The 18,663-nt window shown below is 49.2% G+C and overlaps 1 protein-coding gene across 5 annotated transcripts in view; it reads right to left on the reverse strand.

Moving 5' to 3' along the window:
* The window catches only part of OTOF (otoferlin), a 92,700-nt gene that overhangs the window by 60,787 nt on the left and 13,250 nt on the right, over positions 1-18,663 (reverse strand). For all 5 annotated transcript variants that reach the window (XM_036090246.2, XM_036090244.2, XM_036090245.2 and 2 more), the window contains exons 2-3: positions 16,752-16,810; positions 838-926 (exon numbers count right to left, since the gene is read on the reverse strand). In XM_036090246.2, coding sequence (XP_035946139.1) covers positions 838-926; positions 16,752-16,810 — 148 coding nt within the window. The remainder of the gene's footprint in view (positions 1-837; positions 927-16,751; positions 16,811-18,663) is intronic.

An 18,663-nucleotide genomic window follows, 5' to 3' on the forward strand; every position in this document is an offset into this window, starting at 1 on the left:
ATCCTGAATTCTGTTTGTTGCCCGAGAGATGGATGGGAACTACTTTTACTGAACACTTAGTAGTGACAGTGCTCATGTGGTAGGTGTGCTTCATTGAAGAATGTAAGCCCCATGAGGGTAGACACTTGCTATCCTCAGCACCTAGTTCAGGGCCTGACACACAGTAGGCACTTAGTAAACATTTGGAAGAATGAATGAGGGAATGAATGAATGAATATCTATCTCATTTAATTCTCACAGCTTCCTTTGAGGTAAATACCTACACTTTTTACAGGTGAGTACTTTGAACTCAGAGAGATTATGTAACCATCTCAGGGTCACACAGTAGATGACTGAGCTTGAAATCTGAGATCAGGCTTTCCTGATTCCCAAACCACTGCACCCAACTGCCTCAGAGCTTCTCAGTCTTCCCAGGCGTGGCAAGTTTGCCCTCAAGGCTACAGATGGTCTATTGGAGTACATTATCAGCCATTCTGTTAACTCCTCTGCTGGGTAACTGTCACCCAGGATGGTATAAAGCGGGAGACTTAAAGAAGGGGATAGGAAGCTGAGATGGGGCTGGGGACAGAAGGAGTGAATGGGAGGGTAGGGTGTTCTTGGCTGACAATGTTTGGGAGGGCTGAGGGACTCTAAGGACACTTGATCTTAGCCAAAAGGCCGAGAAGCGATGAGGGACTCTAAGGACAATATGAGAGAGCAAGGAGGGGGTTCTTCGACAGTCAGTCCAGAGTAGGCTGGGGGTGTGAGTCCCCTTTTAAGCCCAAAAGACAGGGTAGCCCAAGGAGGAGGGCAGGCCCCCAGTCCCTTCAGGCCCCACCTCTCCCACCCCACACTTACTTGTTGCTGAAGACTTTGCTATAGTTGAAGATCTGAATCTCAAGTATCTCATTGCTGTCGATGCTGCTGGCCACTGGCCACCGGAAGGTCTAGGGAGAGAGAGACAGCTGTGGCCTTAGATGGAAATGAAAGGGTATGACGAGTAGGAGGCAGATCCCTGGTAAGGTGGCCCTCCACATGGACCCAGTGCCCCACAGGGATAAAGTTCACACCTAGAATTTCATATAATTCCAAGCACCCCCTTGTAACATGGGTATCGTGACCCATTCCTCTTTCAAAGATGGCACTCAGAGAGGTCCAGTGACCTACCCAAGGTCATATGGTGAGTGCAAGAACCTAGGGCTAACCAGGACTTCTGAGTCTCAGCCCAATTCCTGGGGTGCACTCAGGAGTGGGTGGTGCAGCCAGGATGGAGTGGGCTCCAGGGTAACAGCAAGGATTGTGGGCATGGGCTTGGTTTTTGCTGTGTGCTGAGTGGAACTGTAAGCTTCTAGCTCTCTCCTGACAGAAGCATTTTGGCTGGCCCAAGCTCTGCCTTGAGTGGGAGGTCCTAGGCCCCCCATTCAGGTCAAATCACTCCTCACGCTGGCAATGTTAACTTTGGGAACAGACTTTAGCTGTTCAGTGTTATTAGGGTCAGTCCCACAGAGGACGGGCGGCCTGTTTCCACCACGCTGTTTCTAAATTTACCCTCACTGCTTCTATCTTGGCTTCGTTATTTTTTTTTTTAAGATTTTATTTATTTATTTATCAGAGAGAGAGAGAACGAGTAGGGGGAGGAGCAGAGGGAGAAGCAGGCTCCCCGCTGAGCAAGGAGCCCGACGCAGGACTCGATCCCAGGACCCTGAGATCATGACCTGATCTTGGCTTCATTATTAAATTGATAATCATGATGAGCAGGAAGTTGAGTGGGATTTTTCCTGATGCCCTAGAAATGTCAAGGAGGGCCCAAAATAGAGGCTAGAGGTGCTAAGTACCCCATTCTCTAAAGAGAGCTGCCAACAGGCAGAACCAGGTGCCTGCCTCAGGGCTTCCCCAAAGGCCTGCTACCCCCAACCACCACCCCAGCGCTCCTCCTTCTTCCTGGGGTGTAAAGAAGACTGGGGAAGGGAAAGATGGCAACAGTAATATCCTAGGCCCAGCGTTTTTGTGGCCCCTTCCTAGGACAATTGCTCAGAAAGGTTGAGGCACCTGTAGGAAGGGGAGCCTAACATGCAAGTTCCCAATAACATCTGCCAGGGCAGTGGACTGACTGGTCCGTCCCCCAAGCCTCTAGGGAGACCCGCGGGCCACCTTGGGCAAGGCGGTGGCCATAACTAGTTTGACATGCCACCGCTAGGTGTGTCAAGTATGTGGTTTCTGCTCTGTGGGGCCGCGGGGGTGCTGTGAAGGGGAGCCAGGCTCAGCAAGCCTGCTGACCTTCCACCCAAGCCTGCCCTCCAGGGGAAGGGCCCTCAGCTTGGGTGAGGCTGCAGGGCTATGCCCCCAGCGGCAGGAGCTGAGGTGGGGTGGAGTCAGGAGTCCTAGGCTGGGAATCCGTATGGTGTGGTGAGGCCCTCTCAGGTTCCCCACAGGACCCACCCACACGGCGCTCTCTGAGACAGCTAGTGTTTGCAGGCCGGCCGTGCTGACAGCTTCCAGAGCTGGTTGGAGCTTGCCAGAGAAGCTGTCACACCACAAGGAGGGGCTACACCCATGGCAGTGCCCCCAGAATCAGACCATGTCCCCGACCCTGGGCTGGAGCGGCTAGAGGATGCTGAGGGCCAGAGCAGGTGTCCTTGTCCCACTCCGTGTCTGGAGCCACAAGGCTGACAGAAACGAGAAGACCAGGCCCAGGCTCAAAGGAGATGCCAGACTGGAACAGCAAGCCTTCCTGGACTGGACTGTGAATAACTGAAGATTACCAGAAAGCTCTGAGGTCTGCTCACGATGCCGCTAAGAGATGGTATCGACGGGGATTTTGACAGAACAGCTGGAAGGCAGTGACTTCTAAATTTGTTTCATTTTTATACCCCTTCCAATCCAGACTGCTCAGTAGGCTAGAAATAAACAATAACGATAATAATCTTAATAATAGCTACCATTTGTAGAGAACTTTTCATTATGCAGGGGGCTGAGTGGTTTAGATGCACTAATTTATTTAGTCTCTATTCCAACCCAAGAGGCTGCTCCCGTGTTCTCTGTTTCATACACAGGGAAGCCAGGCCGCACAGAAGGAACATGATTCAGAGAACTTTGTTGTTGGTGGCCGAGCAGGCCCTGGGGATCCTCTGAGAGCTGGCCCCGCGAGCCATTCTAAAGCTTCCTTCTCCCATATTGGGGGCCCAGGGGTTTGGGGGGCGCCAAACCAGCTTGGCAGGTCACTGCACAGTGTGGGCAGGGCCTGTCTCAGGAAAAAGGCCTCCTGTTATTCTCTTCAGTCCCGGGGAGGATTCAGCTGGAGTGGGCAGGTGAGAGAGGAAGAAGCAGTGGACGGAGAAAGGTTGGAGGCCGGGGAGGGAGAGGGTTCTGAGTGGGGCCTGGGGAGGACTTTGGAGGCCATGGACCCAGAAGGGCAGGATGAGCAGGCAGCCCACCCCGGCCTGCAGGTCTCATTAAGTGGCTTTTGCTCCTGCTGTAAGATCTCCAGCTGCATGCCTCCAGCTCTGCCGAGTGTGTGGTTTTCTTAATGAAGTTGCTTTTAATTGAGCTGCAGGGAAATAAGCTAGCTCGTGAAGGCCCAACTCACCAGCCACAGTGCCGAGGGGAGAGGCCTGGGGAGCCTCCGAGATTTCGAGATTTGTTTCTGTGGGATGAAGGGGGTGGGTGTTTGCTCCACCTGAGGGTGTGCGGGTGGGGTCTCGACTTTGGAAGGAGAGGACGATTAGGAGATAAAGGAGGTCACTGTGGCAGTGGCGCCATGACAGGAAGGGGTGCTGAGCAGTGACATTAATGAACTGAACACAAAGGATCAGCAGAAGTCATTTAGAGGAAAAGGGACCCAGAGAAGGAAGCTGCTTGGGACTTCTGCTTGCTCGCCACCAGGCACTGACTTGCCTAGTGATTGGGGTGCAGTTTACTGGGCCGGGGGGAGGGGGTGCGTGTGACAGGAACACGGAGCTGGTCGCCATGGGCCGATGCACCGAACAGAGCGTAGGGGGGTCTGGGTGGGCTGCCTGCACAGGAGACTCCGCAGGAAAGGCCTGGATGCACAGCGTGGGGGGGCCCTTTCGGGAATATACCACATTCAGTGTTTCCAGGAAGGAGCCCCAGGACGAGGGGACAGGAGGAGCAGATGCTCCAGCGTCGCTGGGGTGGGGGGTCAGTGACTGAGGACGCCAGGGACGAAGGCGGTCCCAGGGGCTTTGGTGGGCGAAGAGGAGGCTAGTCCTGAGGGAGTCCTCCAGCTCGCGCCTCTGACTCCCCTCCTTGCTCACTCCCGTCCCTCACTTCTCTACCTCCCATGCCCCCCTCCCCTTCTCTGTTCTCTTCCGCTGGCTGCCCTGCTTTCTGCTCCTCACCGCCTCCATTCCGACCTTTATCAGTTTCTCTCCGGGTCTCGGTCTCTGTCCCTCTCTCAGTGGTCCTCCATCCTGCCCTCACCCTAGAATCCCTTCTAGAAGCTTTTAACACGCCCTCGGCTCAGGCTGCATTTGAGACCGATTCCACGGCGTCTGTGGGGCTCCGGGCGTGGGCTGGGGAGCGGCCAGGCGCCTGCGCACGCGCCTGCATCCGGGTCTGCGGGCAGGCCCCGCCCACGGAAGTCAGGCGCCAGCTTCCTCTCCCTCCCGCACCTGCCTCGACGAGGAGCACGTAGGGCTTTGCAACGCGGCACCGCGAAGCACCTGCCGGACTCAGAGTCCCCCGGCTGTGGCCCGTGCAGCATTTCCAGCCCCACCTGGGCCGCTGCCGCCTTCCCGCGCGCAGCGAATACCTCCTGACTCTGGGAACAGCGGTGAGCAGGACACGCAAGGACCCCTCTCGCCGACTTCTGAAGGACACACCCTCTGTCACTTCTCTTAGCTCCTCTGACAGCTAAGAGGTCCCGCCCTGGCTCTGCCACGACCTAGCTTAGGGATTGCAGGCCACTCCTGCCACGGTGCCTCGGCTCCCTCGTGGATGAAATGAGGGTGACCATACCTCCCTCCCGGGGCTGTGGAAAGAACCGAATGAGATCACACAGGTGGATTTTGTAAGCGACACAACACTGCAGAAATTAGAGGCATGACTTACTTTGTTTTGTTTTGCTTTTCCTTGTGGGGACTTTCTACCAGACTGTCGGGGGCCGACCCTCACCCCTCCCTGGCCCTCCACCGCCTCTCCCTCTCCCTCCATCACTCTCTGACCACCTCTTCTGCCTTGGTCTGTTGATGTCCCATTTCTCTTTTACCAGAAAAAGTGTTATTTCTCATTGTCTTCTCACTTTTTGCTGTTACTTCCTTTCCACCAGTTGGGGTGATGTGTACTGACGTGTATGGAGTGCAGCAGGACCACAGGGGAGGTGTGGGGGCTGCGGAGCTCCCGGGCCTGTGCATGCCCCCTCAGAACCCGGAGAGCACACCTGGGTAGAATTCGGTACTTCTCAGAGTGCTTTTCGCTAATAACCGAGGCTCACAGCAACATGGCCAAGATGTGCTTCTTTTGTCCATGGGGAGGTGGAGGGTGTGAGAGGTGTTGTGGGACACATAGCTGGTTGGGGGTGGAGGCAGGATTGGAACTCAAGTCTCCTGATACTTAGCTCGGGGCTTGAGCTCCCACACTGCACCCTGTCCTGAGGCCAGGGAGATTAGCTGAGGCTGAATCTCAGAGGGGGTCTGCAGCTCTGACCATCCTTCTAGATTGACAGCAACAAAAACGTTTATTTATTGAGTGCTGACCATGTGCTGGGCATTGGCGCCACACTTTACACATACTATATAATTTAATCCCCACTTTGCAGATGAGGGAACTGAGGCTCAGAGCGGATTTGACCAAAGTAATTCAGCTAGTAAGTGGTCATATAGCTTAGTGGTTGAGATAAGAGCCAGGCCCTCTCAGAAGTGAATGACTAGGTACAGAAGTCGAAGCTACCGTGCTGGAGAGAGTGCATGGAGAGAGATCCTGGAGAACACGAGGCCACAGGGAGACCAAGGTGCTCCAGACAATAGTCAGCACCAACTGCCCTCCCAGCTGCAGAAGAACTGCCCAGCTGAGCCCAGCCAACCCACAGAATCATGAGAAACCCTAAAATGTGGAGAATGGGGTGGTTCGTTCTGCAGCACCAGATGACTGTGACTTTATCCCATGCCGTCTCTCTAAGAGTCAGACTCATGTCAGGGAGGCTGACATCAGTGGCAGAGCTGGGCTCCATGCCCCAGGCCTTGCCTCTCCACACACCGGTTGGTGGTGGAGGCAGCCTCAAGCATGGCTCCCTCTCCCTCTGTTGCCCCAAGAACTCCAGGGATAGCTCGACTGTTGCTCTCAGAGCAGCTCAGAGCAGGAGCAGAGTGGACAGGCCCAGTCTTGTTCTTCACGGAGGTCTCCCTACACCTGGCATGGGACCTGGCACACAGTAGACAATAAATGGGCCTCAAATGGCTGCCTGGGCTGCAGGCGGGTGAGCTCAGGTGGGCTAGTTCACCTCTCCACACCTCAGCTTACTCTTCTGTAAAGTGAGGGTGACGGTCACAGTACTGGTTCTTGGGGTGATTGTGAAGCTGATGAAGCACAGAACTTGGCACAGAACCCAGTCCAGGGTAAGAGGGTGACCAGCATGGCGGCTTATCATAGTGAGTCTTATATTGTTAGTTCCAGGAGCCAGGGCAAGGGCTGGCATTCTTGGGGATGGCACTGTAGGGACTGCAGGAGGCTTCTGGGAACAAAGGGCCTTTCTCCAGCCTGAGACAGCACCAGCGTGATTCCCTTCCCATGGCCACAACAGCTGAAAGTTGTGCCTTCTATTTCTGAGGTGCCCTGAACATTGGTGGCCCAGAGACTGGGCCAAGGGAATCCACACAGCATTTAAGATTCCACGCCATGTCAGCCTCCAAACACTCTGGGGGGCTCAGATAGTAGCTAAGCCAAACACTGCCACTCAAGATGTCACCAGCCAGCAAGCCCCATTCAAGGGCAAATGTTTTCTGAGCACCTTCTGTGTTTGCTAAGCACCTCCTTGTGCCAGGCTTTGTACATGGCACTGTGGGCAGTACAGAATGCAGGGGTGTTTCCTAGTTCTACGGGAGCTCCTGGATAGTTCTGGAGACACACACAGACCTGAAATTGGCGCCCATGATAGGAACATTGACAGAAGTAAGGTGGCAAGTGTTAGGGGCAGGAGGAGGAAAGGATGACCTTTCTTGGGAGGAGGAGGTCTCAGGATCCCTGGGAATGTAGAGCCGTGACCTAGATTGCCAGCTCACGGCTTGGCCTTGACCTGGCAGGTGCTGGCCAGGGTGCTAGAGTTCTGCATCCTATCAGCCCCAGAGATCTAGGACCCATGGAAAGGTTTCTCTGATGCGGGCTGGGGAATGACCTGGATTATCCTGAACTTCGTCACTCACTAGGTCGGAAACCATCCTAAATCAGCAAGATGATGAACTTAAAGGGACAGTCCTCCAGATTTGGGGGGGGGGGGAATTGGAATGTGCTGCAAAGCTTTAGAATGCAATGGAAAGAGAGTGTCTTGGGAATTTAAAGACCCAAGACTCAAGTTGGGTTCATTCTTTCACTTGGCAATATTCCTTGTGCCCTGTGCTGGGTACCAGGCCATTGATGAACCAGACAGGTAGATTCCTGGCCCCATGGAGCTCACAGCCCATGACTTCCAGGTACAAGTGACGTGGGCAGGAATCTGTCCCTGTCCACCCCACCCCCAGGCTGATGACGTCTCCCTCCTCTGAGTCCAAAAGACCCATGGTCCATCTTTGTCTGTACTGGGTCCATCTCCCCACTGGACTGAGCCCCTTGAGGGCAGGTTCACTTTGCAAGTGACCATAGGCTCTGGGATCAGATAGACTTGGGTTCAAATCCTGATTGTGGTGACTTATCACCTGGAATGATACTAACCCAGTGAGTTATAATGCTTGTGTGAAGCTCTCAGCCCATCCTGCCACACACTAGGTGCTCAGGATATAGCAGCTACTCTTCTTCTTATTCCTACAAGTACTGTTGCTGCCGTGGCCTCTCCTCTGGAGTCTGGTCCATGTAGGCCTGGCTTAGAGCCAAATCAGACTGGCTTGGGGTGGGCTCAGTGTGACCACTCTCATTCCCCCAGAGCAGGGTTCTCTGCTAGCTGCTGGCCTGGCACAAAGTCTGTCTCTCCTTCCCCCCACCCCACCCCGCTCCCTCCCTCCTCCAGAGCTGTAGGTTAAATGCAGGGTCTCAGGTTCCAGCCTCAGGGAAAGGAGACACCACATCCAGGTTCTGTTTCCACCCATTGTTGTCTGAAGAATTGTCTTTCTTCCAAGGCCACCTCCTCCCCACTCAGGTTCCTCGGCCCAGCCCACAGCAGCCCCTCTCACCCTTGTCTGGGCAGAGAAGGGAGAGACATTTGCTATCTTGTCTTTTATTTCATTTTTCAGCCATGCATCTGTCCTGCAAGGCAGGTAGAACAGGGAGTATCTCCCCATTTTACAAAAGGGGAATCTGAGATCCCGAGAGGTTGAGTGGCCACAGAGTTTGTTAATACTTCAGTGAGGACTGTAGACCAGTTCTCACGACTCCCAGGCCGATGTGCTTTGTACCTCACTGAGCTGATTTTCGAAGGCTCTGGGCACAGTAAACGTGAGAAAAGAGACTTTCTAAAAAGCCAAGAGGCCTTCAGAAGTTTTGCAAGGGACCAATGAGATCCTTTTCCCCAGCTTGTTCTAGAACTACAGACAGGCTGTTTCTTTCAGGGACCAGCAAGGAAGTTTAGGACTTGTCCACCCCAGTCTGGAGAGACAGGTGTAAGCATGTGGGCAGTTCCAGGCTCTCTTTGGGGGCCGAGCTGACCCAGGCCCCTGGGCCCTCCGTGAGCAGGGGGTGGAGGGCTGCCTCCCCCGCTTGATGGGAGTGCAGTGCTGACCAGTGGCAGCCAGACTGCTGGCCACTTCTCAGACGGAGGAATGGTGGCAGGGGGCATGGGAAGACCCCCAAACAAGGCCTTGCGAGGGTGTTGGGGGTCAGGCCCAGGAGTAGCTTCCTACTGCTGCATCCAGAGTGGGTTTCTAATCTAATCTAAGCATGGACTTAGAGCCCTGGCTTTGCTACTTACAGCGCTTGGGATGGATACATACTCTCTGAGCCTGAGCTTCATCATCTGTAGATTGCTGTGGAGATTGGACGGAAGAGGATTGCTCAGGAAGCAGTGCTGCTTCTGGAAGCTGCTGCCATGATTGTCAGATGGGGCTTCCCCGGGGAAGTGATGGGCAAGTCCCTGCAGTGTGGGAGGGCCTGAGCTTTGCAAGTCATTTAGCATGCTTGGCCCCCATTCCATGAAGTGCCAGTGGGTTCCCCGCTGTGACAACCAGAAACTTCCTAGTCAGCTCATGGGTGGGTAGGGCTTTCCCCAGGTGAGGACCACTTCTCCTCATCTTGAGACTACTCTCTGACTCTGGCCATGTGCTTTTGCTTATTACTCCCCGACATCTACCCACTCCCCACTCTCTCACCATGGAACCAGAGGCTCCCCCGTGCCCAAGTTCCTACATGGATCCTCATGAGCTGTTGAGCCTGCTTCCCCCTCTGGGGTATCCTAGCCTGGCACACAGGAAGTACTCAAAATTTGCCCCGTGCTTGTGCTTGGGGCCGGCAGGGACTGACTCTCCACTTGCCCCGTGTTGGGCAGCATCAGGAAGAGGAAGGACACGGTGATTAACTTTGAATGTCATGTATACCTGTGGCTCAGGTGTCCCGAGGAGCAGTTAATGGAAAGGGGCAGCTGCGCCCTTGGGAGAGGCGTCAGGTTGCTCACCGGCTGAGGCCTGGGCAGACAAGTCCCCTGGGAGACTTGATGATAAAGAAGGAGTCAGATGCTCTGCCTGGATGATTGGGGGCAGAGGCCCAGGGAGGCAGGACTGTGAGAGACTGAGCCAGGCTCCTATGTCTCCATTCAACCAACCCCTCCTCTCGGGGCCCTGACTGATGGAGTGGGGAGGGGAAGGAAGCATAGGTTGCATAGTGGGGCAAGCCCAAGGCCAAGATGCTGGCATAGTAGGCAGCCATGGTTCCACTGTCACCACCACCCTTCATTTTGTTCATCATTTGACAAAGAGACCTCATACCTATCATCAGTCCCATTTGACAGATGGGTAACAGAGGCTTAGAAACACACAAAGTCACATAGCCAGGAGGGGAGATGTCTAGAACAGAACTGTCCTTGTGGAGGGCACAGGCTGCCGGCTGTGATGGTCAATGGTAACTCTTGAGCGCAGGAGAGAAGGTCAAGGCCTTGCTTCCCTGTGCCTGCAGCTTTGGGCCTACAGACACAGCCACACTATGTGAGATGGGCCCAATGTGAGGAGGAGATGGGTTCTGGGGGGCCTCTCAGCCTGGTGGCTGCTCAGCTAAATACCAGCTTCAAAGGAAACAGTCTGCCATGAGGCCCTTCCCAGCCCAGCTGAGCCAAAGATTAGAAACAAACCTCAAGAAAGAAGGGGTAAGCTATTCTGGGGGGGGGGGGTCATAGCAGAACTCCTGTTTCATGCCAGGATGGGAACTTAGGACTGCTGGTTCTCACCCCAAAATCAATCCTGGAGAAACTCTAGAAGCAGGAAGGAAATATGGATTCTAGGAAGTAACAAACAAACAGACAAACAACTGTGAGAAACGAGAGACCAAAGCCTCTTTGAGCTGATCTGGGTCGGGAGGGGGGATGGAGGCTGCCCAGGGGAGGCCAGGGAGCAGACTCGGCAGTGGGACAACGGGTGGGAAGAAATCTTCATCAGTTCTGCTTTTACTGATCCCTGGCCTTACCTTGTGGTGATCGTTGCCTTCTCCTTTACTGATAAAATGGTGACAACAGCCCTACTGGGATGAGGATTGACAAAAATAGGTGTTCATGGACCACCTCTCAGTGCAACCTCAAAACTAGTTGGTTAAAAATCTAGCCTGCTTTCCGTCCACCGTGTTTCTCCTTAAGGCTTAGAGATGAGACCTTGCCTGTTTCTGTGGTGACTAGCCCGCCCCCCCCCCAACAGTGCTCACGCCTGCCCTTCAACCCCCAGGGCCTGACCGAGCTGGCCTCTGGTGCTTCACCAGTACCGGACAGCAGATAGCGTAGCTGATACCAGGAGCACTTGAACTGGGCGAAGGAAACAAACACTTGGAGAGACATTTCTTATAAAGGCAAGACAACACACTGAACAGTATATACCAACAGGGGCAGGATCATTAGGACAAATGGACCATAAAGACATTTATTAGCAATATAAAACAAGAACAAGGAATCTTAAGAAAAAAAGAACAAATTAGTAAATTGGGAGATCGTTTTGAAGAACTCCCTCAGAAAACAGCAGGAAAGGACTGATAGACGAAAAAATATAAAAGCAAAGAAATGGCAGCTAGAGGTAGAAGTAGCAGCATTTGATAACATGGGGCACAGAGAAGAGAACAATATAAAAACTAAATGGAAGGAATATTTGAAAAAAATAATGGAGAGAGAATATTCTATAATATATGAAAGACGAAAAGCCTCGGATTTGAAAAGAGCTCACAAAATACAGCAAAACAGGAGAGATAAGAGACCCCACAGTTAGACACATTATCATAAAATTTGAGGCTATCAAAGAAAAAGGAATTATGCTTTTTTTCCCCAGGGAGGAAGAAAAGATCCCACGCAAAGGTACAAGAACCAGACGGCCATCAGACTTCTCAATAGCAACAGGCACTGATATTTTGAAGTAAAGGAAAGAACTTTGAGCCTCGAATTTTATATCTAGCGAAAGTCTCATTCAAATTTGAAGAAATAAAAAACTGTTCTCAGATTTATAAAGCTTTAGAAGGTTGGCTACACAAAGTCCTAGACTGAAACTTCTTTTAGAGGAACTACTCAAATGAGAAGAAAAAAACAATGCCAAGAGATGCTTCAAGAGATAAGAAAAGTAAAGGTGATCAGATATCTTGGTGAAAACCATTGTTGTCCTCAAAAAGAAAAAGAAGGCTAGGACAAATAGAAGAAAAGGAGAACACACATTCATAAGAACCTAGAATGAAAACTGTATAACCTAGATGGTGTGGGCTGAGGTAGGGAAAATCAAAGTGGACTAGGAGAGTATTACAATACTTGTCATGATAGGGGAACTATAATTACTGATTTGTTTCCCAGCTATCAACAGGGATACCTAAACGTGACCAAGAAAGGGTGACTACCTTGGAAACAAAAATAGAATGTATAACTTTCACCTAATGAAAGAAAATCTGATCTATCCCATGGAAAGCTGGAAAGGAGAAAAGAAAACAAACAAATGAAAAGGACAGTAAATGGAAAATATAAAATAAGGTGGTAGTAGAAATAAAAAGCAAAACAACAATTACAATAGATGTAAATAGATGAAACTAATCAAAGCACAGAGACTCTCATGCTGGGAGAGAAAATTTAATCTAAGAATACATGCCCTAGGGACGCCTGGGTGGCTCAGTCGGTTAACGTCTGCCTTCGGCACAGGTCATGATCCCAGGGTCCTGGGATCAAGTCCCGCATTGGGCTCCTTGCTCAGTGGGGAGCCTGCTTCTCCCTCTGCCTGCCTGTTCCCCTGCTTGTGCTCTCTCTCTGTCTCTCTCTCTCCCTGACAAATAAATAAATAAAGTCTTTAAAAAAAAAAAATACATGCCCTAAAAAGACACACTTGAATTTAAAGGCACAGAAATACTGAAAATGGAAACATGAAAAAAGATATACCAAGAAAATAAAAGAATGGAAAGAGATATAGCAGGCAAATGAGCCAAAATTAGCTGAGATTATAATCTTAACATCTGGCAGATTAGAAAGTAATGCAAAAAATGTCATAAGAGACAAAGAAGGATATTAAGTTCCAGGAAAAGGAAAAATAGACAAGAAGATACAGCCATCATGAACATAGAGAACTTACTAGTAATACAGTCTCAAAACACATGAAGCAACAACTGACAGCTACAGGGAGAAACATGTAAATCTACAATTGTAGAAGTAGATTTTATTGCAATCATTTTTGAAACTGATAGATCTAGCAGAGAAAAATAAGCAGAAAAGGTGAAGAACTGAATAGTATAACTAAGAAGCCTGAAGTTATATCACACTCTATAGAGAACCCTCCACTGAACACATTCCTTTTAGGTAGAGGGAGCATTTATGACCATGAATAGAGGCCATAATCGAGGTCTCAATAAATTCTGAAGGATCAGAGTCATACAGACTGTGCTCTTTGATCATAATGCAAGAAAACTAGAAATGAAAAAAAATAAGGAGCTAACATGTCATATACATTTGGAAACCTAAATAACATTATTATATAACTCAGGTTTAAAAGAAAATTATAAAGGAATATAAAAAATATTTTATATTTTTTGAAGATAATTGAAGATTAAATAAAATTTGAAGATAATTTGAAGATATCTGAAGATAATGAAAATACTACATATAAACTTTTGTAGGATGCAGTTAATATAGAGCAAAATTTATATCTTTAAATACATTTATCAAGAAATAAGAAAAGTTAAAAATAACAGACTTAGCACTCAATTCAGGAAGTTAGGAAAAGAGCCACAGAGCAAAATAAAATAAACAGGGAGAAGGGAAATGATTAAGAAAAAGGCAGAAATCAGTGAAATGGTGAACAACAGAAGAGATTAACGAAGCCAAAAGCTGGTTCTTTACAAAGATTAATAAGATAAACAGATCTTTAGCAAGACCAGAAAAATAGAACGAAGGTAAAAATAAATGCAGTATGGAATAAAAAAGGGGAAATAACTATAGGCACAAAAAACACTTTAAAACACTTTTAAAACTTTACAATCAAATAGGTGCTAATAAATTTGAAAACCTAGATGAAATGTAAAAATGCCTAGAAAAATATAGAAATCCAAAACTGGTGCAAGAAGACACAGAGAAATTGAAAAGGGGTTGAAGAGGCCCCTTCCAAAACCATCCAGACTTAGAGGCCATTACATGTGGTTCTTCCAAAAGGTCAAGGAAGAGCAAATCTCTATTTTATGCATGTTGTTCCAGAAAATTTTATGCATTATCAAATGATGAAAATTGTACAAACGTAGCTGCAAAAATGCTGCATAAAAATATTTGCCAGTTGAATATAACAGTGTATTAAAAGTAATACATTATGGAATATGCTAAAGGAGCAAAGTTATGATTGTCTCAATAGATGCAGAAGAAACTTTAAAGTTCAACAATCTTTTATAATAAAAACTCTTAGCAAAAAATTTAGACAAGGTTAAATAGTAAGATCCTATTACAGCAAGTATATATGATGACAAAACTTTAGATGCACTTATTCCTTTCAATACTGGAGACACAGAAAGGATGCCCATTAATCATGATTACTGTCTAACAGAACTAGGGATTGTGGTCAATGCTCTATGGAAAGATAAAGAAGTAAGGGGATAGGACTGAAAGGAAGAGATAAAACCTCTTTTTGTAGATGACATGATCACCTACATAAGAAAGAGAACAAACTATGAAAACAAGTAAGAGACCTCATCAAGTTTGTCAGATAAAAGGGGGACTTCTAAAGGAAGAGAAAGCATTTCTCTAGGTCAGCAATAATCAACTATAAAATGTAGTAAAAGTAAGACACCATTCATGATAACACTAAAACCAGAAAGCATCCAGGAAATAATCAAGATTGGGGCACCTGGGTGGCACTCTTGGATTCGGCTCAGGTCCTGGTTTTATGGGTTGTGAGACTGAGCCCCACGTGGGCTCCTTGCTCAGTGGGAGTCTGCTTGGATATACTCTCTCTCTGCCCCTCCTCCACCCCCCTAAAATAAATAAATAAATCTTGTTTTAAAAAGAAGGCAAATAATCAAGATCATATAACTTCCATGCAGTAAACTTAAAAATGCTAGTAAAGGATGGTGGATAATTTGAGTAGATGATTTAATTTTATAAAAAATTGACATCTTCCTCAATTTTTAAATCCAATGGAACTTAATCAAAATTCCAGTTGGTTTTTGGAAGGACTTGATAAGCTTATTTAAAAATTATCTGGAAGAATAGAGGTCCACAAATAGTTCACCCTTTAAAAAGAAGAGTAAACAGAGGGAATTTGCCTCATCAGATACTAAGACATACAAAAATGCCATATTAATGAGTACAGTGTGGTAAAGTTCAAGAACAGACAAACAGATTAAAGGGATAGAATAGAAGGCTAAGACATAGACCCTAAATGGAGACAAGATGATTGATTGTTTAGCAAATTGATGTTAAAAAAAAGTGGTTTCTTATATGGAGAAAAATAAGACTGTACCCCTCTCTAAAACCACATACAAGGTAAAAAAATTACAATTATAAATCAGAAAATGTAGGGAAATATACCTGTAACCTAGAAGAGTATAAAGACGTCTTCAGCAAAATTTGAAAACACACCAAGATTAAGGACTTCTAGTCAGCGAGGGGACAAAGGTAATAGATGGCAGACTGACAGAAATTTCAATCTTTAAATCCAACAAGGGGTTGATATCTCAGACATAAAAAAAGCTACTGCAAATCAATAAGAAAAAGACAGCTACACACATAGGGAAAAAGGGCAAAGAATATGAACAGGCAATTTACAAAAGAGGAAACTTTAAATGTATTATTAAAAGGACAATGAGGCACCACTGTTAGACCTCAGAAAGCTGAATACCAGTAGGTGTAGATAAGGAGTGGGAATCAGGGATCCTCATGCATTGCTGGTAGAAGTGTAGACCACGGCAGTGCTGAGTAAGCTTAAGCGTATCAATATCTTGTGAGCCAGCAATTTCAGGTCCTGGGGTATATTCCAGAGAAATGTTCACAGAAGTCCAAAGGGGACATGCATAAGAATATTCGTTGCCTTTCTGATGGTTGGAGGTGGTTAGAGGCAAGCTGGAGTTTCCTCTCTGGAGGAGTAAGTAGGTAAAGGATGTGCAGGATGACCAACTCATCCCAGTTAGACCAGGATTTTTCCCATTTTATCACTTCCGGTTTGTGTCCCAGGAGCCCCCTCAGTCCCAGACAAACCAGGATGGCTGAACACCCTCATACGTGTTGGACGTGCCGTAGAGTATGGTGCGGCAGGGAGAAGCAACAGATTCACGTAGCAACGTGGATGGAACTTAAACATCTTGCTCAGTGAAGTAAAGTAAAATATGTAACACAACGCCATTTAAGGAAACACAAGTTACATACTCACAAGACAGCCGCACAAATTTTATAAGAACACACAGGAAACCAAAAGATGCACATTAAACACATCGGAATGGTTGTAGAGCGAGAGAAGGAACATGGGGGTAACGGAGAATGACACATATACTACACCCGCAAACACACATCCGAATAAGGGCAGGGTTGTGGGAACGCTGAGATAAGGTGCCATTAACAGGGGCAAATGACTTACTCGACCCTCCGAGCCCGAGGTTCAAAAGGAGAATAGCTTTTTGGGGAGACACAGTGGGAGAGGTACCCCGATAGCTCTTAGAGAGACAAGCGTGACATCTCAATGAGACTGGCTTTGTTGGAAGCCCAGGTGGGCTTAGCCTGAGCCCTCCGCGTGCCCAGGGAACTGGGGAGGGAAGCCCCTCTCTGAGTGCAGCTGGGCCCTCAGCCGGGGGCTCACTTTTAGGCCTCCAACACCTGCGGGCCCTTTCTCTGGAGAATAAAAGTCCCCCAGAGGGCAGAAAGCCATGGGCTTTCACACTGCCCTTCTGTGAGTCAGTCACTCTGCATCGGACTCTCCTGTGCAAAGGCTCCCGAGAGGGGTCCAGGTGGAGGGGCCGGGGCTTGAGAGGCCCCCAGGGTGTCCTACCTCGTTGAAGTCAGCCACATCCTCGCAGTTCTCCAGCACCTGGGAGTAGAAGGCTTGCCCTGGGTGGGGAAAGAGGACAAGAAGCTGGGGTCAGACCTTTCCACCTGGCAGTTGCCACGACAGCATTTGCATTCACATAGCACTTGTTATCCGCCAGGGGCCCTGAGTCGTGTGCTGAGCTCTCCGGGCTGAGGCAAGTGCCTGCACTGTCGTATCTGCCCCCCTCAGGAGCCCTGTGATGCAGGCAATTCAAAGGCCACCAGCTCCACCTTACAAATGGGGACACTAAAGTAAGAAGGGACAGGCTGGTCAGAGGTAGACAGGAGAGGGAAACCCCGGACTCTTTTCTCCACCTTGTTGCTCTCCTGGTGGCTTTCTTGGCCTCCCTTTGCCGTCTCCTCAGCTCTGCTGGCTTCCCCTGGCCTGTGGCTGCCCTGAGCAGAAGCCTGGTCCCCCAGGGCGGCAGGCCCCCCTGTGTGATTGTGTCTGCAGCCAGGCCCAGAAGCTCCTGCCCAAGCCAGGCCCACCCCAGACCCTTTTCCCCCCAAAAGCCAAGGGCATCCCCCCCATTCATTTTTCTGCCAGCCTTGGAGAGGAAAGCCTCGGGTGCTTTCTCCCACATGTCATCCCCTCCTCCCCCCACTATCGAGTGTGATATGGACACACGTTTTCCGAGACCCCACCACCCCACATCTATACACCACCTGCCACACAAGCCAAGCTGCCAGTTCTTCGAGCCCATCCAGTGAGGACAGGCCCCGTTGCTGGAAGAACGATAACCAGGAGGGATGGAGGGCAGGGTTGGGGGGCATGGGGCGGGCAGTGTGTGGGATGCATGGACCAGCTCAGTTTACTTCGAGAAACATTCACTGGAGTCTACAATGTGCCAGGTTACCTCCTGGAGCCTCAGGATAAAGGGATGGATACGATGCACAGGATCCCTGCCCGCAGGGAGCTGATGGTCTAGAAGGGACTGGAACAAGTTGCCCATTTGATACCATATAATCCATACCCCAAGATATGATTTTGTGTGAGATAGAGACGTGGTACAGAGAAGGAAGGATAAATATTGGTTTTGAGGGGATTTTTTTTGTTTTTTAGAGTGTGTGGGGAGGGTGCATGTGGGAAGGACTTGTAATTTCTATGAGGAAAAAACCCAGAGATAAGGTCCATTAAAAAGAACTTATTTAGGATCAATTTATTTTCATCTCTCAATTGTATGCCAAAGGGAAAAAAAGTTAGCATGTTTAATAGGATCCTGTGTATGACTCCCCCACCCCCAACACCAAACCGAACTCTTCTATCTGTGAATAGACGAAGATCTCAAACCATTAGAAATGGTTGCCTCTGGCTAGGGGGAATACGAAGAGATTGAAAGCAGCGTACTTTGGCCTTTGACTATATACACTTAAGTTTGATATTTTTTCCATGCCCATGCTTTACTTTTGTCACTGAAAGAAAAATGCTTTGAAATCCCCACCAACCTCAACCAGTGGTCCATGTCATTGGAGGACTATCTCAAGGATGAATTCAGCCCCATTCCGAGGCTGAGTTGGGGTTGTCACTGATGGGCAATTTGGGGACCCAGGAGAGGACTTGGCAGCAGAGAGAGCCTGGGAGGGGCGCCAGGCAGGGGTTGGAGTGAGCCCCCTCTGACCCCGCACTGTGATAGGGCTTGATTTCCTGGGAGCCACTTCTGTCCCCTGGACTTGGTTCCCTCACTCACATAATCAGAGGGGTTGGTACAGAGATCTCCAGGGCCTGCCTGGTCTTTAGAACTTGGGAGTAAGTATGTAGCTAATCCCTGACAAGGAGGAGGCCAGGGATTTGCTGTCAGAGGCAGGTGGAGGTCTGTGGAAGTGTGTGTGTGTGTGTGTGTGTGTGTGGAGGATGGGCATGTTGGAAGAGGGGC

Source organism: Halichoerus grypus, chromosome 10, assembly GCF_964656455.1.
Source record: "Halichoerus grypus chromosome 10, mHalGry1.hap1.1, whole genome shotgun sequence".
NCBI classification, from domain to species: domain Eukaryota; kingdom Metazoa; phylum Chordata; class Mammalia; order Carnivora; family Phocidae; genus Halichoerus; species Halichoerus grypus.